The sequence below is a fragment of the Rhea americana genome, unplaced genomic scaffold, assembly GCF_003343005.1.
Source record: "Rhea americana isolate MKP2758 unplaced genomic scaffold, rheAme1 scaffold_10, whole genome shotgun sequence".
NCBI lineage: Eukaryota > Metazoa > Chordata > Aves > Rheiformes > Rheidae > Rhea > Rhea americana.
In genome coordinates, this window is record NW_028185039.1 from 9294411 (window position 1) to 9316173 (window position 21763).

General features: G+C 38.6%; 1 protein-coding gene across 12 annotated transcripts in view; it reads left to right on the plus strand.

The window, feature by feature from the left end:
* The first annotated feature begins 6 nt into the window (after positions 1-6).
* TMEM114 (transmembrane protein 114) overlaps positions 7-21763 on the plus strand; it is a 90801-nt gene continuing 69044 nt past the window's right edge. For 3 of the 12 annotated variants that reach the window (XR_014895667.1, XR_014895662.1, XR_014895671.1), the window contains exons 1-5: positions 12-278; positions 1303-1383; positions 9127-9264; positions 12584-12823; positions 15242-15291. Coding sequence is in view for 7 of the 12 variants with exons in the window: in XM_085303520.1 (XP_085159646.1) it covers positions 95-278; positions 1303-1383; positions 9127-9264; positions 12584-12816 (636 nt within the window). In the remaining 5 variants the exon portion in view is untranslated. Of the gene's footprint in view, positions 279-1302; positions 1384-9126; positions 9265-12583; positions 12824-14134; positions 15033-15241; positions 16604-20760; positions 20813-21763 lie in introns of those variants that run through there. The other 9 variants (XR_014895670.1, XR_014895661.1, XM_085303482.1 and 6 more) reach the window with 9 other exon arrangements.

Genomic DNA, 21763 nt, shown 5'->3' on the forward strand with positions numbered 1-21763 from the left:
GGCGGGGCGCCTCTCCAGGGCGAAGCGGCGCGGTAGCGGGTTGCCGGGGCAGCGGCCCCGCAAGCGCAGGCGGCAGGGGGCCGCGGGCGGCAGTATGAAGGTTAACTTAAGCGTCCTCTCCTTATTCGTTGCCCTGGTCGGAATTTCAAGCTTCATCTTCCTCGTGGTGGCCATTGGGACGGACTTTTGGTACATCATCGATGCCTCGAAACTGGAGAAGTCCCGCAACGGCACGGACGCGCTGAGCTCGCACTCGGGACTCTGGCGGACCTGCCGGCGTGAGTTGCGCGAGGGCGGCGGGCGCCGCGTCTAGCTCAGCCAGGGCAGCCGAGTCGGCGCGCGGGGAGTCGCCCGCCCTGCGTCGCGGGCGGCCGGGCGCGCGGCTGCCGCCGCCGCTGCCGCCGCCGCCGCCGCCGCCGCTGCCGCTGCCGTCTAGGGGACGCTTTTCTTTCCCCATTGCTGTAAATTAACAGCAAAGTGAAAAAGAACTTTTAGTCTTTCTGGCTGTAGGAGGGTTCAGCATTTAGTATGTATTATAGTAAATACTGAACAAACTAACTGCAGCAGGCAGTTACAATAATATTTTTAGCTTCCCTTGTTCAGAAAAACAATCCAGTCTCCTTTCTGGCTTCTTTATCTATTGACATTTTTTCCCAGCGGATGTCAGATTTCTAAATCATATTACTTGCCAAAGGAGACATATGTACAGCAAATTTTCTGCTACTGTAAACTCATTTTCCATTAACTTTTAATTCAAACTAATTTAATAAGCATTAAACATTAAGAAGGAAAGCGATGTCTTTTTGTTTGAAGGGGGAACTAAGTTAAGGGACAAAATTCCTGTTGTGTTAAACTATTTAAAATTATAAATAACATTCTATGCTATATTTTATGTAGCATATAATTTTATATTTTCAAGTAATATAGTGAGAAATATTAATATAATAATCTATTAATATAATCATATAATATAATGTGCTCCAGACGGAGGCAAGAAAGACTTGCTTTTAGTGAAGGACAGGTGAAGGAGTAGGTTAAAGGAATGCCCCTGTTCCCTGTAACGTAGGCCCAATCGAAATCAGGAGATGTTTCCTGTTGACTTCTCTTCTTTCCTGTTCCTGGGAACAGGAGTTGGCTAGTGCTGAGTACTGAAAATCCTCTTCTTTCCTTCCCTGCCTGGGAAGGACTGTTATTAAATGAGATAACATTAAAGGAATTATTATATATACATGCAAAAAAAGAGGATATACTGCAATAAGTTATTTTAGCATTTTTTAATTGTTTTTTTTCCTTCTCTATCAGTTAGGAGCAAATGTTACCCTTTGATAAACCCTTTCTGGCATGAGAGTGTAAACATCACTGCTTCACACAGACAGCTTTTATGTGAGTAACTTTTATATTATTTCTATGCTTCCATCTCTCTGTCCCTCCTTGGCCACTTACAGGGTTCCGTTTCTGATTCAGAGGGGGAGACTTTCTGAGATAGTACTTTAACTCCTTCTGTACAGTATCTGTCATTACATGTGGTCTTTGAATGTGATTACAGTTGAGATAATTTGATATCAAGCTCGTCAATTTTCTTCCACAGCATCAAGATGTTTTTGCCCAATATGGCTCAGGAAAATGCACGATTGCTAAAAACATGGGAAGGAATGTTCAGAATTCCCCCTGAGAGTATAATCCCTTAAATGCTTAAGCACATACTTAAATTCATCTGTAAGGTAGCTAGGCATGTATTTATCTACACTTTCAGTGGGATTCCGTGCCCTAAAGAAGTCTTATGTATTCAGGAAATTAAGAAAAATAAAAACGTACTTAAAAAAAATAGTGTCCAAAGTTTTTGAAGAATATCAAGTTCAAAAGGTTATTTAAAGGATCTAACTGCATAGATTAGTATTCATTCTTTTTCAAGGTGTAATTTCTTTAATCTTTCTAGCCTAAGACAGAGCGTTGTTGCTGTTTGATGTTGTTGGAAATAGTGAGGATAATTAAAAATAATTGTTTGCTAGATTGCTTAGTCCCTGGAGTGTTCACAGTTAACATTTCATTGAACCTAACCAGATGTAAGATGTGAGTATTAACAATTATATTAGGGATAAATTGTTAGCATTCGAAAAGCCATGTTCATATTTGCAAAAGCTACATTTTTAATTTTTCTCAGGGAAGGAGATTTTAGATTACAAGTCTTCAGCTAATGCTGGATTCTGCCAAAACAGAATCAGAAACTATACAGAGCTCTTTCTCTTATTAAAATGGTGCTGGCTTGTAAACAGAAGACTGCTTTTCAGTTGTCATGAAATGGTAAGGAAATAGAGATTATGAATAAAAACTGGATGCATAACTATGTTTACAGACTCTTTGAACCCTCAGAGAAATTTGTAGCTCTTTCTTTCTCACATCAAGTACTACTTCTAAGCTCCTGGGCAAAAACTTCAGGCTTGCAAAAACACTTGCATATTTTATTAGGAGCAGGGGTAACCTGCCTCAAAATAACAAAATAAAAGGTCAGAGATAGTTTCATTAGAAGAATCTATTAAGTTTGGTTAAAATGCCTCACAGACTGAACTTTTGAGGTTTTTCTAGATGCGTAGTTTCAGTTCCATGAGGAACTGACCGACAGCAATAGCAGCTGAACATAGGAAATGTCTTGTTGGTATTCTTAGAATTCCTAGAAGGATTCCCTAGAAGGATTTCTAAGTGTCATCTAGATTTGTCAAGTACAGAGATATTAACATCTGCTTCAGATCACAATTCAGGCAGGGATTAGGATATTTTGGTGACGATTAGGGTTAAAGGTAATCCATTAAATGTCACCTTTAAAACTGAAATCTGTCAGCAAAAGCACAGAATAAATCTTGTCTTACCACATGTTCTTCTGTGCCAGCTGAGGAAGGCAAGAGGAACTGTTTTCATGATAAGCCCATTCCAGCTCTTACTAAATGGAAATAGACAGATGTCACACTGACTTCAAAGGAAATGGCATCAGGAGTTCTGAGAAGCTTTGCCATTTTCCAAGACAAGAAATATAACATTAAAAATAGATCTAAAATGCCAAGGATCAGATACAGAGAGAAGGAAGTTCGTGCATGGAAGGAATACTAGTATGGATTTAGCTGCAGACCACCAGTGTAGTGTGCCACAAAATGGACAATTTTGTAGATGTTTTTAATCTGGATCTATTTGTACTGTGGACTTGGTTCAAACAATCACTTCTTGCAAGACAGACTAGTTGTCAGAAGAAAAAAAGTAGTGCCTTAACTGGATACTTACGTTCTCTATCACAAAGGCTTCTATGAACATGACTTTTTAAACTCGAGAGACCTGTTCCTATGTGTCTCAGTTATGGCTGGAGTGTGACCCCTGCCTGATAACATAAAAATCATTTCATTTACGTTATTCCATCTCCGTTCTTAGCTGTGCTTAAGGTTTTCTGCAAAGCATTCTGGAGTTTGTTAAGCTGCAGAGACTTTTTTTTGTAGCTTCCCCTCCTTCTCCTGCACTTGTTGCCTAAAACCAGATGGCCACAAATCTTTTTTCTTTTCTTTTGTCACACCAAAGGAACATTTGTAATGTGTTATCTGACCAATATGCAAGAGGTCATTTTGCTCTAAAGATGTAAACATGCAAAATTACAAAACAGATCATTTCTTTTGGATCTTATCTTTGTACCCCAAAATATTCTGGGAGCCTGTCTACTCTGCAGAAACTGGGTTAGTGCTAAAAACATGAAAAACATGAAAGGAAATACTGTTATTTCTTAATGACTGCCTTAATTGATTTGCCCCCAATACACAAAACAATCTGCATTAGGTACCTACAAGTCATGATTAAATCCCTAAAAATACCAATTTTTTTTTATTACTGACGTGAACATTGATTTCCTGATACACACCTCTGCTTAGCACTCTTACTTATTCCTGAGCCATCCAGTGATGATCAGTTAATGGCCGTGGTTTCCACTTACAAAGGACTGGAAGAAAATGTTTTTTCTTTTATGAAACTAAGACTGTGTGCCACTGACCATGCACAACTGCTTAAATTATTCTCTCCACAGTATTCTTTTTTTCAACATCAATATACTTGGAACCATAATGCTGTAGGGAGGTTAGTGCTTTCTGCAGGGAAACAATTACTCTTTGCAGTAGCAACAATTACCAACACCTCAGGTATTATAATGCTACAGCTACCTCAGTTTCCTCCTCAACAAAATTAGTTTAACACCACTAGTTTTCCTCACAGGATGTGGACCCTGTAACAATCACAAGCCAATTGTTTTGACTCCTCTCCCCACTAAAAATGAAGGCCTACTTCATTTTTAATGAGCGATATGTTTATACTCCTGCCCCTGTCCCAGAATGCCCTGTTCTCCAACTGCTCTTACTTTTGAGAATTTACAGTTCCTCACAATTTCTCCTTTTGGGTTGAAGTTATCAGAAGGGAACGCTGGAACTGGAAGACCTGGCAAAAGCCAGTTTGGTGGCTAAGTGAAATGTGCCCCAAATGATATACACAGAAATTCTAGCTTAATTCATGTGGCAAGTATATACACAAACAGATCTGATTTGTTTCTGAGCAGCAGTGGAGTGGTGCTTCAAAGATGTTCCAGTGAGCGTCTACCTCAGTGCTTACAGGACATACTGTAGTACATACATACAGAAATCTGAGGTAATTGTAGCATCACTGCAACCAAGCCCTAATGACTGACAACTTCTGATGAATGTTCTCATTTGAAAATAGTATAATAGGAATAGAACAGGGTCCATATTGCATTGCTGACATTGATCATTACACCTAGTATCAGGTGTTCCTATCAGTGCCCACCTGTTCTGAATCTAGCATCATTATATTTTTACTTTCTGCAGTTTGGCTTTCAGTTTAGCTCAGAGACTTCTGACTGGAGAAGAGTAGGAAACGGAAACATGTAACCTAAAGTCCAGAATTCAGTTAAGTACCTGGGGGCGCTCCAGTCCTGTGCGCTCTCCTCTGCTATCATCATTTCTCTACTGAATAGGAAGTAATCCAGGCATTTGTGTCCACGGGATTCTATCTCAGAAGCCCTGTGCTTAGCTAGAGACAACAGTTCTCACAGACAACTGTTGCCCACAGTTTCTCTGGGTTATTTCCATCCTTCCTAGCAGGTCAGGCTTTCTGAGTGCACTGTTTATTTCTAGCCCTGCCAAGCCTTTCCAGAACAGCCCCGATAGCTATTACTGCCTGCATTCTGTTTGAGCTACAGGCTTTTGTGCAGCTCTTAGTGCAGCTCTTGGGCTATTTAGTTACAGATGGGGAAGATAAACAGGTCCTTAATTAAGCTCCTCTGAGCTGCTTCCATTTGGAGCACGTCTGATGAGATGACCATTACAGATTTCTAGAGACCATTTCCTATAATAAAAACAAATCTGAGGTCAGTTTAAAATAATGAAGTTACAGCATGTTCTTAACAAGAGATTAACAAGACTGCTAGATCTGCAGTTGATTACTTTAGATAGCATCCGATTTTCTTGTTTATTCCACAATTTTCTGTTACAAGCTACTTCTCATCAAGTACTGTCTTGGACGGTGATTTAGAAATATCTACTAGATTTACAAAAGATCTAAACACACACTGCAGATGTCATTCATACAGACAGTTGTTCAGAGCTTTAGTAAAGCAGCCTTAGCTAGCTGATGTAAAACTTCATGAACTCCAGTTAAGAAAAGTATTCCTTGCTGCAAAAAAGGAATGTTTTTTAAAATGTTTCGCAGCTTGTTTCAATATTTTCAAAAGTTAAACTGTTAACTCTTTTGGACTAGACTGACAGAAAAGTCAGGTATTATTCAGAAATAGATGTGGGAAACCAGAATTCTGTTTTCTGGGAAAGYGTATATACCTTTCTTTGTGCAAAATGCTTGGTGTTTTTCAATATTAGGTTATGTCATCAGAATGAAGACAGTTGTATGATATACATAAATACATATTTCAACTCAACCTAAAAAAAACTGAAGATGTTTGACAGCAAAATTTATGTTTGGATTTCTCTCATAGATGGTTATTGAAGACAGAAGTGCAGTAAAGATATTTTAAGTCATGTCCTTCCCTAAACTAATTCTGGCCTTCTAATCAAGGGATGTAATGGCCTAATATCATATGCCAGATGGCATTAATTCAGATTCCTGAATAGTTTCCATGGCAGCATTTTAGAATAAGTTTCCCAAGCAGATGCAGATTGCATAGAAGAGGCACAGATAGGTATTAGGTATTGAATTAGAACAGTGAAGGTGATAAAAGTGCTGTTTAACCAAATGCAGTACAATTAACTATTTCATGTCAGAAGAGCTGCAAGTGACTCGTAAGAAATACGATTTCAGCTGTATGTAAAAAAATCTGTCACAATGGCATTTGTAGGTTTTACCTGAGATATCCCTGAAATTTATTTTCAGTGGAGGGGGAACAAAAATCAGAGTCTTTCTGATGCTGCATGCAACTGTCGCAGAAGTGACATAGATTGATGTGAGCTGTCCACTGGAAATGCTAAGACCTCTGCCACTCTGCTAACACACTTGTAATCAGGAGAATAATTAGGTTGAGATTTGTGTTTCCCTTGGTTATGAAAGAAAAGTTTACATCCAGAGCCTCATCTTCTTTACCCACACTTGTCCTAGCTAAGGGAACAGTCCTAAGGAGCATTAGCTGAAGTCAACCACAAAAAGGAAAGTTAAAGAAACACAATGGTTAGCGCTGCTCTCCTGAGGTATAGTTTGCTAGCAGCAACTTTGCCTGACTAGTGAGGGACATCTAGGAAATCACATAGCACAGGCTCAATTATGAGCTCATTTATATGGCTGCCTCCCAGAAAAATCAGATCTGAGGACAGAGGTGCACCATTCTTGCATTCGTACTCTTTTAATGGCAATTGTATTGGATTTATCCCCCAAAGGTCTGTTCACCTCGTACATATAAGACCAAATCTAAGAGGTCAGGGTTCAGAAACAGGCCTAATGCTATTAGGAAGCACAAGTGGGTCTGAAGAGCAGCCTATTTTTGCCACCCCTAAAGAAAACAGGTACTAAATTGTGTGCCAAATCTCTGTTCTGTCACATCATTTCACATCATATGCCTGACAACCAGTTCTAATTATACAAAACTTAAGAACTAAGTTCCACGACTATTTCTGTGATTCTGTGATTCTCMTCTTGGTATTCATCTAAGATTTGCAAACAGTTGTGACATCCTAGTTTATACATCGTAAGCTGAAGATTGATTCGACTGTTAGTGTCTGAGAACTCGTAGCTGGCTGAGTTTCTTAGCCAACAACAGGAGCCATGGCTAATTATGTTGAAAGAAAACTCAGGGGGTATCTTCAGGCTTAGAAGCAATGAGAGAAAGTGCTCCCTCTACTGCAGAATGCTGCATTCCTACTTTCTGTGCATCAGCTAGCACTGACAGGGAAGTATGAGAGACTCATTTGCTGTGAAAATATAGATTTTTATAGGTTTTGTTAGCTCGCTCGGAATATTTGAAAGATTCCTCCAAATACATATGTAAGCTCTTAACATACTGCAAGGCCTTGCAAGGCCACCAAGATGACTCTAACTGCAGCGTTGTTCTCGAACTGAACAAAGATACATTGCATTTTCTTTTATTAACCTTAGAGCAAATTCCCTTTTAATTTACACCAACCTTCTTCAACTCACTTCAGTGAATTTATAGTAGTACTAGTGAGGAATATGAGGAAGAAGTTAAGTTACTTTCATGCATTAATTGCTTTCTCCAAGAAAGAGGAAAACTGAAGATCAACTTGCAGATTCTTCTTCTCTGTGTAGAAAGTAAAATGGGAATAATTCTTAACTTTATTAACAAGGTAATAATCAATCCTTACCTAATTAGCAAAGTCAAGCTGGTGTTCCAGAGCAATACATAACAAATCACAGCTCCAAAGAAATAGAGTAAATTAATTTATCCAAAACAGCAAAGCACAGAGGCAGCCCAAGTTCATCTCCTGTTCTGTCACATCTTTGTCATGATATTGAAGAGGATAAGCTAGATCCTTAGCCAGTGGAAGGTAGCATACCTCCACTTCAGTGAGGAGTTAGTGATTTAAAAATATTGATTATCTGATCACAGACAAACTCTGATCTCATAAATTACTCCTTTTCCTTGAGGACTAGCTAATGTTGTGTGGTTGTTCCTCTGTGAAATTAAATGAGAGGTTGGAACCTGAACTCCTCAGAAAATGGAATTTAAGTTTTCCTTTCAGGGTAACTCTGCTCTTGATTCTGGTATGAAATAAATGGATACTGGAAGCTGGAATTTCTATATATTTTTTTCTTATTATTCTAGGAAAGCATTGTGAATAGATGACTTTTGATTGCATGAGAGAGAACAGTGAGACAAAGATGGTTTATGATGGAAATAACAGCATGCTAGAAAAAAATACATAGCAACCCACTGTTTGCACAGCTATTAAAAAGTTGTAGGGATCAATAAAGACAAATGTAAAGCCTTCAGCATGGGAGGAAGCAACCAGGATAAGTTAATGTACTTAGTGAAACTGCTATACAGAGCAATAACAGACAAAAATAGTCGGAGCTGGATAGAAAAATTTTATTCTAATGTTAACCTGTTGTTCAGCAGCAATAAAGGAAGAGATCAGCAATTTGATAGCTCAGTTCAGCAGAGAGCACATCAGAGAAAAGAAATGGTTTAACTGAAGCATCTGCTGGATATCACCTCCCAAACAGAAGAGTGCCACTCACTGTGGTATATATTATTCAGATAACCAGAGTTACTTTTGATTAAGTTGCCAATGGCTACCTAATATGCAATGCACCACCTATTATCTAGTTAGATTTAATATTTGAGAACAATTTAATTGCTTAAACGTGTCCATGTAGACATATCCTTTATCTTTGTGGTCTCTATTTGAAACACTGTGATCTTCTGAGAGGCTCACTCTGTATGATACCTTTTTCTTTATACATTATTTGTCTTACCTATTTAAACTGGAAACCGCAGAGATTGTCCCACTCCTTGGTTATTCAGCACCTGTCAGAATAAGACTCTGATCCTGATTAAGGGCTATGTATTCTGTAGTGATACATTCAATGACACCATAAAAAATATTAACATTCTTCCTTTTTCTTCAGACATGCACGGGACATTTGTGATCCTGATGCCCCTCAGCCTGATATTGATGATTTTTGGAGGAATGACTGGATTCATCAGTATTCTTGCCAGGGCCTACCTACTGCTTCTAATGACAGGACTGCTTTTTCTTTTTGGAGGTACTATATCAAACTCCTGGTTTAATCATTTTAGATAATACGAGATTACATCTGGGGAACATTACTTTGCTTGTTAGGGAAAAGAGCTAAGTAAGAGTCTGCTTTCAGAATAATGCCAGTGTTCATTTGCTTGGTGCCTAAATCAGCTCCTGATGAGTTTCTGGAACAGAAAGTTACCACTTATAGCCAAGAAAGCCAAATGATCAGACATAGCCATGTGCCTTTGTGGAGTTAAGTCATGCCTTGAGCACAGTGTGTTTAACACAAAGGTTTAAATACCTTCCTAGCACAAGGCTCAGCTCTTTAGAGACAGGGTTTTAAATACGAAGCAGTGGAGAAGTAGCTTTGGAAGTAGTAAAGGCTGGGGTTCCATTGCCTTATATTGATCTTACAAATACTAAGATACATGAATTTTTCTCAAAGACATTTGCATTGAATTCCTGAAAAGGATCTTGCTTGTTGTTAAATACAATAAAGTTGTCAAACCCTCTTGTTAGAGATTCCTGGGTTAGCTTTATTGTTAGGTTTGGACTAGAGTGTTGTCTCCAAGCTCTGTGGGGTCACAGAAGCCTTCAGCTTATTGCAGCACCCCAGCACAGCCTACCACAGACAGCTTTGGGTCACAGCACCAGGTTCTAGGACTTCAGTGATTTGTAAGAAGGCCAAACACTGTATGGGGAAGAAGTTGAAGATTACTGGACCACTATGTTCAAGTGTAACACTGATTAAAGAGGTTTATACTCTAATCAGAAGGTTGATTTGGGGATTAAGTAATAGGAAGAGTTTTCTGATTTTTCACAAATGCCAGTTGCACAGGATGTTCTTTGACAAAGATGATGAACTTTTATATATTTAATATATCTTTGCTCTAAAATAACATGAGAGTTCTTCTGTAATTCTAATGAGACAGGGCTTTGTTCACACCAGCAAGAGAAATGAGTCCTAATCCTAGCTCTAAATGAGGATGTGACAGTGGTCTGCCTCAACCCATAATAGTCTGATAAGGATCCTGAAAGTACTGCTCTGTAAAGTTACCCTAGATATAAAACTCTTCCTCTTTTTCTGTCATTAGCTGGGCTAAGAATAGCAGGACAGTTCACATGGAAGATGAGTGCAGTAACTGCACCCAAAATCCACTGAAATCCATCACGTGTTGCTACTTCAGCTACTTGTTACCTGCCAATTCCTGACCCTTCTGTCTTAATTTAATAGTGACACTGTTACCAACCTTTTCATAACCAGCCTTTTACTGGGGATGGAAATTGTGTTTTGTTCTTATTTTTATTGTTCCTATTCAGATTAGCAAAATTAAATTTAATGTTTTGAAATTCTCATAAAAGAAAACCCCAAAGAGTTATTTTAGTTGAAGTGTAACATTTCATTTTGAAGTGAAACTCTTTTAAACTTCAGTGTTTTATTATTATTTTTACTGTAACTAAAAACTCTGTTTTAGAAATCCACATATGATTTAAAAATAAAAACTTTCCATCAAGATAGGATAATTGAACTTAAATCTGTCCTCATTTTCTTCCCCAAATAGACTCTCAGTACTTTCACAATGCAATTTGAAATAGAAATTTTCTCCAACAGAAAATGAAACCCTCAGTATTGATCCTTATCACTTGATCATACAGTTCTGCTTCTAAGAAGACAATGACAAGAGATTACTGGAAGCAAATGTGCAGCTGTCTCAAATTCTTGACTGACCCTTGCAGTCTCCAATGCTTTTACATAGACCAATCATCTCCTATAATGCTTTTCTTTTGTGAGAAATATAAGTAAGTTCTGTTTCCTTAGTACATCAAAAAGCTATAGTCACTAAAAAGGTGTACTTAGGCTATTTGGAAACTGATGTAAATAGTAAGTTAAAGATGAAAAGCTGTGAAGTATAGAGCATGATTATCGCACTGAGGTGTGGAGTACCATGCCTTTCTAAGACCCTTGGGTTTGCCAAGAGGGAAGAAACACAGAGACAGTATTAGGAGTGGTGTTAGAATTTGTTCTGAAGATGCAGCTGGTGCTGTTTGCCAGGACAGCATGGCCAGACTAAAGGGTGGCCTTTGATGTGAGACCAGACTGTCCTCCTGCTCAAGCAGTCTGGTTTGGCTGTTTCAGCTGCACTGAGGCTTGATACATGTAGCAGATAAGTACGGTTCTACAGGATTTTCCAGTTCATGAAGTTTGGTATTGATCAGACAATGCTGTCCAAGCAGAAAAATATGCTATGGTGCAGTTCCAGAAACTGAGTGTTTTTTTGGTTTGTTTGTTTGTTTTTTTTTTTATGGAAAACACCAAAAAGAGTATGTTCCACATTCCAGGACATCGTACTTCCCCATTTCCTAAATGCAGCCACGTTTGAGAAAGATCACAGAACCCAGTTTGTTAAAAACTTCAACAAAACAGTAATTTCCATTTCTGCTGGCAAAAAGTATAGAGAAGTGATGCTGGAGCCTTGCAGAGACCTAGAATAAGACACAGGCATAATAGTGTGGCTAAAATTGGGAATATGAGTATGGATTTGGACTCTTGGATGATCCAATACTCTTTTCTTCCCTCTACGTAATTTGTCTTCCTTCCAAAAACACATATGCACCTTGACTTACACTTTGATTTAACATAAAAGCAAATCAGAGTCTTATCAGATAAGGCACTATCTTGTCCTGAAAGTGTTCCAGTGTCTCCTACTTTCCCTAGACCACAGTTCTTTAATTCAGAGCCTTCTTTTTGCCTTTTTCCCTCCTGCGATCTAGTAGGTGTGTGTCCATATTCTTTGACTACCATAGATGCCAGGCCCAAGATCTAGCACCTACCCTTCTTAAATGTGCCATTTCCTATATTTGCCAGCTTTTATACAGTTCTTTTATTCTGAAAACAGCTGGCTATTTTTTTGAGTGCCTTCAATAATTTATTTCTAATCTGCTTCAAGAATGTTTTTGGATCAATTATTAACAAGTGCTCAATAGCCAGGACCTCACAACACTTGGTGACAACTGACAGTGAGGATGAATACGTTTACACTGAACACTCAGAACTTAGGATGCCCAAAATTAGAAACCAGCCTAAATTCAAGTCACCAACCTAAAATGCAAGAATATTTTTCTCCATGGGATTTCTCACATAGAAAACCCTCTAACCCTCCCTTTACTTCCTTTCCCCTTTCCTTCTCAGAAAAATAGCCTCAACTAGATTTGAAAGGTAAAGAGAGACTAACCAGGAATCCTACCTGGATAGATACAAAGGAACCSTAAGAGGTGTCAGATTAAGCAGTTTTAATTTCTGCAGGACATCCTAACTAGCTGAATATATTTTTCTTTCCCAGCTCTTGTTACACTTACTGGGATCAGCGTCTATATTGCATATTCAGCTGCTGCCTTCAAAGAAGCAGTTTGCCTTCTGAGAAGTAAGGATCTCTTGGTACAAATCGACATCAGGTTTGGCTGGTCTTTGGCACTAGTGTGGATCTCCTTTGTTGCAGAAGTGCTCACCGGGGCTGTGTTTCTTCTGGCAGCAAGAGTTGTGGGCCTGAAACAGCGACGTGAACAGGCATTGTGAACAACAGGTATCAGTGCAACAACAGAATTCTACAGARCCTAGAAATGTGGATTACTTGGTTTGTCTGGTCACTAGAGATAATAAAGTGGTTAGGCTGTGACTGAGAGAGTCTTGCCAGCTGCCATAAACTCTTCTTCTCACATGTAGCTACAAAATACAGAGATTCYGATAAAGCTGTAAAACATTTCAAATGTTCTCCGTAAGGAACCCTTTGTGACTTTAGAAGGAAGTACATTGTTCTGTTTGTGTTTCCACAATAATTTCAGCTGAGAGCTCATGAGAAATCTCCATTCATTGCTTAGAACAAGACATATTTCTCTCTCTCTCTTCAAAGAGAGCTGACTGAACTGAGCAAAGTGCTCTAGAGAACCTTGCAGGCCAGTCTGCGCAGTCCAGTTAGCCTTTGGTTTCTTTTCTGAGTCTCCTATTAAGTATGCCTAGGATCACAATAATGTTGACAACCTCTGTCCATCAGAGATACTCTGAAATTGTTAACTTTGTGGTAGACTATGTGATCTTCCTGCTGCCCTTGGAGGCCCATAGAGGAACATAATATATATACACTGGAACCCAAGGAGAGTGTGCTATTTCTGTCTAACATGCTCTAGATGACCCTGCTTGAGCAGGGGGGTCGGACCGGATGATCTCTAGAGATCCCTTCCAGCATTACTGATTCTATGATTCTATGATTCTATTACTCACTTTCCTTGATTACAGGATCTTTCATTTCCCTCATGTCTCCAAAGAGGTCCTCCTCTCTCCTCCACCACAGTCACACTCTTTTTTTGTGAAAACAGAGAAGTGAGCTAATTTCTAAAATGAGCTTTGGTGCTATGATGAAACAAAGGGATGTAAAGTCTAGATGCTGTGAATGACTTGATATTAGTTATCTTGCAGACAGTAGTGACTGTAGTCTCTAGTGACCATGGTGAAGTTCTTCTGAAGTGCAGTGTAATGGTGAGTCTACTTCAAGAGAAAGCTATGGCTGCTTTTCAGATATTTTAGCTAACTACTGCAGCCAATCCCAACCTGTCAGATGTTCAGGGAATGCAGAAGCCCATACTTATTTCTTTCAATTTATGAGTAGTTGCTTTTTCTACTAAATCATGCAGAAAACCTATGTAATAGATGCTTCCTTATCATGAAATGCTAACAACATGCTTTGTGCTAGAATATGTTTAATTTAATGTGTTATTAAGTTAACTAATTTGTTAACTTAAAAACAGTTGAGTAAAACTGGACATATAGGATACCAGAATTTCATCTTAAGTGCAAAGAAACCTAGTTTTTTAAAACCATTTTTTTCTCTGGCTAATAGTGTTGAAGACAGTTTACTTCAGGTCCTACTGATGTTAATGAAGAAATTTTCTACCAACTGCTATCGACTGGGATGACCTGAATGAGTTAATAGCTCTACTACATTTCTGCTAGCTCATGTATTTCTAGAAGGCTTCTGCATATTCCAGTTCAAGACTGTAAATCAGGAGACCAAATTCTGTTTTGAGCTGTGTCAGCAAGGCACACTGTGCCATTGGGCAAGTCCCTCACTATTTCTACTGTAGTAGAAATGTGTTTCCTCCAGTAGTGCAAAAGGTATAATTTACCTACCTTTGTTAAATAGCAAAATAATTTTATCATTGTTTCTTGTGCTAAAAATTGCATGTTTACTCATAAGGAAATATCTATGGAGCTCAGCTCTGATCTTGGTCCCAAAGTACCAAATGTTTTAGAAAAAATTGTGAGAGACAGCTGCCAAGAGCTTGCAGTCTTTGACGATACAAGGAAACATTATTACTACCATGCTATGAATGGACACCTGAAGGAGAAAAGAATTGAACCATCCCAGGTCATATGGAACCAGAATTTCTGAATCCTAGTCTAAAGCCTTAGTTGGGGCACCTTTCTTGTCATGAGGATGAAGTTAGAAATTCTGAAGTTAGGTGACTGAGCAGTATAAGCTCTGTGAACAGCCAGTAAAATTTGTACTTTTCAGTAGTTCTTACATTAATTTTCACATATTTTCCATGTTGCCTTACATTGGGACTGTATTGCTGAGTCATTTTGCAAGTTAAAGCATACCAAACCAGCTCTATTAGTAAAGCAAGAAAAAATCCTTTGTAGTCAAAATTCCATGCACTTAAGTAAGTTATTTTACATGTCTTATGTAAAATATAAATTCTGTGGCTTAGTTCCTGGTGAAGCTGCTTAACATTATCAAACCATTTGTATGGTATTACTCAGACATTACTGTAAGTTGTTATAGTAAGGTACCATTCGATTTTTTTAGTGTTTAATACAGATATGCTTTTACAATGGTTTTGAATGGTGAAAATTTAAATAAAATGGTATCTCAGAGCTGGGAATTATTTACAAAAGTAAGAAAAATCTAAAATAGCTATTTTTCTTTGACTTTTTTTTTCTGCAGATCTATTCTACAGTTAATGTGATGCTTTTGAAGTGCCTGTGTCACGTGTGGTAGGTATTTATCAGACATGTACGCAGCTACAATAAAAAATACTCAGGTGATCAGAAAGATTGCAAAGAGCCAAGGAATTTATCATTGAATTTGAGTAATTCTCATTTCTATGGCTTTCCTAAATTTCTCATTCCGTCTTTCTGCAATATCTGGCACAATAGTGATAAAGAGTATTTCCTGCCCTTGTAGATTTGTATAACCCTTGAATTTCTCTTAAATCCCTTCAGATTACCATGCCCCCCCAAAAAAATTGTCAACTAAGAAGAGTTATACTAGAAAGGGAAAATATTCTGGAAAAGACTTCCTCTGATTTGGTACAAGTGACTTTATCAATTTCTTAATCATACTGAAACTGATGGTTATTTAATACCCAGTTCTTTGCTATATTTTCCCCAAAATGCGTTACTGATATGAGGAAACTGACTATTCCCCTTACCTTCTTGTGAATTATAAGCTTATAGGTAATTGGCCAAATTTAAAGTGAAAAAAAAATAGACATTATTATATTGAGTAGAGCAGAGTTTGTTTGAACTGATAGATTGCACAGAGATACTGGCCAATACTACGCACTAATTGAGAGGCTACTTACTTTGAGGGATGGCAGAGGAGAATAGGAGAGATCAAAGGAATCGTTGGGGTCTAGAAAACTTCAGATGTACAAGACATTCAGTTGAGATGCTGATGAATATAATACAGAGATATACAACCAGAAGAAGTCAGTGTGGATCTGTGCTGTACCTGGGCTGGCTCCTGTAGTGCAGCTTGGATGTCTCTGCATCCCATTCCCCAATGAGCAAGGAAAAGTCTTCCCTTATTGATCAGAGGTCTGTGCGTTTGTTGATCACTGATCCAAAGCCAATATACCTGACTGATAGAAGCTGTCTCTAGCTGATTCTGTGAAGACACATTTGATTCACAATTTCCTCCTTCCGAAGAGCAAAGATTGGCGGGTTGGAGACAAACAGGACTTGTTGTGTCCATGCCTTGCTGGTCAGCAGCTAGAATCTGCCGAGAACTGCTCCACTGAGATGCCTGCAGCACAGGCATGCCGTGCCTTTCCACTTCCTCAGGTATGGGCTCACATACCCTTCCTACAGCTGTGAAGAAAGCTTATTACTTTCTGTCAAAGTTGACTGAAGCTGTTAAGGACAACTAGAACTTACCCATGAGATCCCAAAGACTTAGATTTTCCAAAGCTTTATTTGCACCTTGGGGATCTATAGTAATCTTGGCCTCCAAATAATCTTGTTTTGTGTTGTTCTGCAAATGAAATCCGATGGTCTTAACTAACTAAAACTATGCAAATCTAAACATGAAGATATCTGAGCCTCCTTCATCAATGCACATTTCCTTTCCTCTGGTTCAATTTAAAAATTCCTCAGAGCAAACCAGTTCGTATTTAGCCAAGATACATCAGTAAAAATATGCCAGCCTTCTGACTGTCATTTTCATCTTAACAGACTGAACTGTTCCAGCTCACGACCAAAAGGATTAGAAAGAATGCTCTGACTTTGTGCTACAGAATTGAACCGTCCCTAGAATTAGCATAACCATACTCAAGAGGCACCTCTGTGCCTCAATACTCCTGGTATGATTCAATGGACATGATTGTCAGCCCAGCAATTGAAAGCACGCAGTGATTCAGCCAAACTTTTTTGGAAGCCAGAAAATGCTACCTTGAAGGTCAGGTTTAACCTACAGGCTTCTTACCATCCCTATTTTAGATTAGGAATCTTCAACTACTTAGGTTACAAAAAATTATATTATTTTGTTGAAACAATATAGTACTGTTTTACTGTAATAACTTTCTGCTGCTTTTTAAAAAGCATCTTCTACCCTAAGTAGGCTATCAAACTTCTCTTTCCCTCTTTCTGCCAGTGCTTTTAGCAGTCATTACTGCTAAAACTGTCGTTACTTTTACCTTCCACTGTTGGAAAGTATAGTGGTGGCAGATGCTACTACTAGCAGTGGCAATCCCCACTGCTGGACCACCTCTCATTTCGGTGAAGCATATATATTGCTAGTAATCACAGTTTAAATGTCCTGATTACAGAGACTTTTTTTGTTATTTTACTGATTTGCACAGAAACAACAATCTCTGCTGACATCTTGTGGCAACTGAGCAGTTGACTGTATTTGGAAAGAAACCATTTTTATACATACTATTTTCTGTATGGTTTGAAGAACAGAAAAGACTAGTATGCTCACTGGACCCTAGCTCTTGTATTTTATAGTGCACAGAATTTCATCTAGCAACTGCTGAATCCAAGTCAGTAACTTGCTGCTTTAGGATACATTTCCCAGGATCTAACCATCTTAAAACTGTCAGGTGATGGGAAACATACTGTTAACCTCTCCTGTTTTAAAAAAGTATCACGAGACAGTCTTAGATTTTTTTTATTATTATTCTTTAGCGATAGATGCTACAGCCATTTTTCAGACAATTAAGTTTTGATTAGATAAAACAGTGTGGGTTTTAGTTTACAGTTCTGGCATAAATGTCAAAACTACCAAGTTGAAGTGCATCTGAGGCCTCAAATAGTGAGGAAAAAAKAATTTATAGCATAGCTTATTTCCTGAATATGACAGGCTGACTAAAAATTGAACAACTGAGCTGAACAGACTTCGGGATTGGTCCAGAAAATGTGAGTGGAGTTCTGTAGGAAATAGCATAATACTGTTTTCTATGATTCTTTAGTTCTTTAATCTCTTGCAGTAAAAAAGTTTTTTTTTTCCCCAAAGTTCAGAAATTTCTGCTCTGAGCTTGAAGTAAGCAACTTTAGTGAAGTTTACCAAGACTTCATTGAATTTTGAATGCAACAAGGGTCAAAATAAAAGAGACCAACCCTAACATCTTGCATTTACTAGAGTCAGTCTGCCTCTTGGACACTGTGGCAGCATTGTCCACTCTAGATTCTGCTGATATACCTCTGCATAGTCTTGCTCAGACATATCTGTCATTCTTCAAAGCCAAAATATTAGAGTAGGACATCTCCTGTAAATATATATTCTTAGTTGTGATGCAGGATCAGGTTGTTAGACTTGTGTGTTGCACAAACAGTATTTTGGGATAGTTCCCCCGTTTCTGAACTACAGTCCTCAAATAGATGAACAGCAGTTGGTTAACAGTCTGCATATGCTGAATCAAGTACTAGAAGAGCAGGAAGAGGAATGCAATGTCATGTTCCAAAATAACTGACATGACCTAGTTTCTCAGACTATCTCCTAAAAGAAACCAAGTTCCATCGCTATTGAGAACAAGACACTAAAGTTAATACTTGTGAAAATGTCAGAGAAGAAGGGATATGGGACTTCAAGCTTGCACGTTATCATCATTTAATGAGCTATTTCTAATCAGCCAGTCACAACTGAATGTATGTATTATTTCAAGTCATCTCCCATATAAAAAACCCTAAAAATATACCACCGCTACAGGCTGGTCCCATACCTATGATGGTTTAAACTAATAGATTTAACATTTCAACTGGAGCAGACCAGAGCTGATGAGCAGTGAAGTGTTTAAAAGTGGCAGTCCTTGTGATAATCTTTTTATATCACCCATTTCAGAGCTAGCTGGAAGACTGCTTGGTTGGCAGGCAACTCCCTGAAGAGTTTTTGTTTATTTTACTGTTTTCATTTTTGCCAAGGACAAGGCAAACACTTGTCAGGACTCTCTCTGTGTAATGCTCTCTGGGTGTTAAAATGAATTTGTCTGCCAGTGGCTGAATAGCATTTGCTAATGGCTTACGCTTCTGGACAACCCATCTGGTTGCTGAAGGAGCTAACATATTTCTCCATCCAACCTAGCCTCCTCAAATATTTATAAGCTAATATTGTCTGTAATGCCTGCAGCGTACAGAGAAACTGAATGTGGAGGAGTCTTTTCCACAGCCTTTTGGGGTTGGCTGCAACAGCACTGTGAAAACCCTTTGGCATTGTAAACCTGTTATTATCACAGCTCCCATTTGCCTACTATTATACAGTGAAGCATTTAATTATGCAAAAAACACACATAAAATTATTTTTTAACTGTCAGGCAAAAACTCATAGAAACAACAAAATTTGTAGCACTTAAAAACCAAGTATTTTGTGTTCTGCTATGTGCCTTTCTCTTCAGAAATACAAAACATTACAGGTATGGCAACATCTGTAGCCAACAAACTTGGAAGCTGCATCTCCTTCCTGTTCATTCCCATTCAGTATGATAGAATCTTGATTTGGTTCAAGGTAGTTCTAAGAAAATGGAAAAATTCCAGGTAAGGAGAAGCAGAAAAGACCAGGTCTGTTTCATTCAGAGAAGTTACAGATAGGAGACATGTTTAATGCAGTGAACAATATAAAAATATAAATAAGATATGACAGTATTTAATAAAACCAAAAGAAGAAAGAAGTAACCACAGAATGCTTTCTCAGCCAACAGAAATCAAGGCATTCACAAGCCTCTCTTTTAGATTCAAATTTCACCCACAGAATTGCCTCATGCTCAGTTCTTCATTGTCTAAGCTTCTGCTGTAGTTTTTGCAAACACCCAAATGACGGGACATGCTACTATGAGTTGCATAGTTTACTAAACAAGTGGCAATTTAAAAAATCCTCTAACTGAATGCTTCAATCCTCTGATCATATCCAAGACATTGGTGTCAGCCTTGAGGTACTCAGCACATAGTAGTAATAGGGGTTTGAACCAACTTTCTGTGACTGTCCTGTAGGCATCACTGAAATAACAAATGCAAACTGGTAGAAGAGACAACATCATCAGTGACCCTCTCTTATAAGGAACTCTGCTGTTTGACTTGTGGCTTGCCACAGATGAAACTGTAAGTGGGAGTTGGTATTAATAATCCAACTGAATACCAACAACTTTGCTGATGGGCTGATTAACAAAATGGCAGAGAACAGTCTTTATTGTCTGACTAGTGCACGCTTGTTGGTCAAATTAGCATGCAGAAACACATGACTATAAGTCTGTAGCAGGAGCCTTGCTGGGTTGGCCTCCTCTTGCAAGTAAGATTGTTATTCCCCCCACAGGGGGTCTCTGATTCAGGTCTTGATTAACCACAAGGCTCTTATATCAGTAAAGTGAATGACAAAAAGGTCTGTTTCCTGTACATATAACCAATACAAAAATCAAGCTACTGCTCCTCCACCTTTTCTAGGCCCAGATGTGCCTCTCAGAGTCTGTCTTGGGCTCACCTTCCAGCTCTCCTATTCACCAGAAACTCCTTTTACTCCTCCTCCTTGGCAACAATAGCAATGCAAAGGACCCTCACAGTACAGCTCTGTCACCATAACAACTGGGATATCTGTCCTATAATTCAAATTGCCCTTTCTAACTTCAAGGGCCTCTTCCTACACACAATATAGAGCTCATCAATCCTACCCTGAGCAATTCTGCATTCTTTATTGAGGTAGTGACTCCCACATCCACTCTTTTTAAAACTGCCTCTCTGCCATTTTATTTCTAAAAGCCTGATTAACTGTGTACTCACCTATTTGGGAAGAAGATTGAATTTGATACAGGTAAGCCTGCATCTTTTCAAAGACAGCTAACCTTATGATTAACCCTATTGTCTTGGGTAAGCCTGTGAGAACAGATGCCCCAAGGATTTCAGAAAGTAATCCCACAGAGGGCAAACTTATTGCATAGCAAATCTCCCTGTAACTCCTAATTCCTTTGGAATTTAGACAACATGACAAGCATTAAAATACTGAAGGCTATCAGAAGGCAGCATGCCCCTCCAAACTGACAAATGCATCCCCAAAATCCTATTTAGCCACCGATTAACTTTGTGACCTTGGGCTAACCAATATCCATTGCCATAGTCCACCTTGTCTGATGGGAATGTTCCTACTCAGTTGCCTCAAGTCGGATAAATGATTTTACTAAACCTTCCCAATGACACATTTAGAGATTGAATCATTTTCATCAGATTTTCTTTCATTACACTCAGAGGTTTCAGTTTGCCCTGTCAGTTGTAACCCACACAAGCACTGCTAGTCAATACAAATATTTTCTGCTAACTTGGAAATCAGGTTACAATGTATTACCCTCTAAATAGCACTGTTGCATGAGAAAGGAGGATGCAGTGTAAATTAGTGTTTGAGATGAGTTTTGTAATGCATGTAATTATAACTTGGTATTTCACAAAACTCATTTATTAACCATTATTGTGAGATGGCCACCCAACTAGCTGATAACCTTATATACTAATAAAATTTTACTGTACAGTAACAGTCCCTATGATACAGCATTCGCAGTTCTACATTGCTGTGCTTTACTTGAATAACCACTACATGTCACTGTTGTTCCATACAGAGCAATCAAAAGAGCACTCATTTATGTGAACAGGTAGAAAGACTCAGACGGTCTCTTCACTTTTTCAGTCAGAGGAGGAAACTGTGCTATAAACCAATGGATGGAGCTAACTGAAGTCAAGAGAAATTTTTCCTAGAACTGAAGGGAGAGCATAC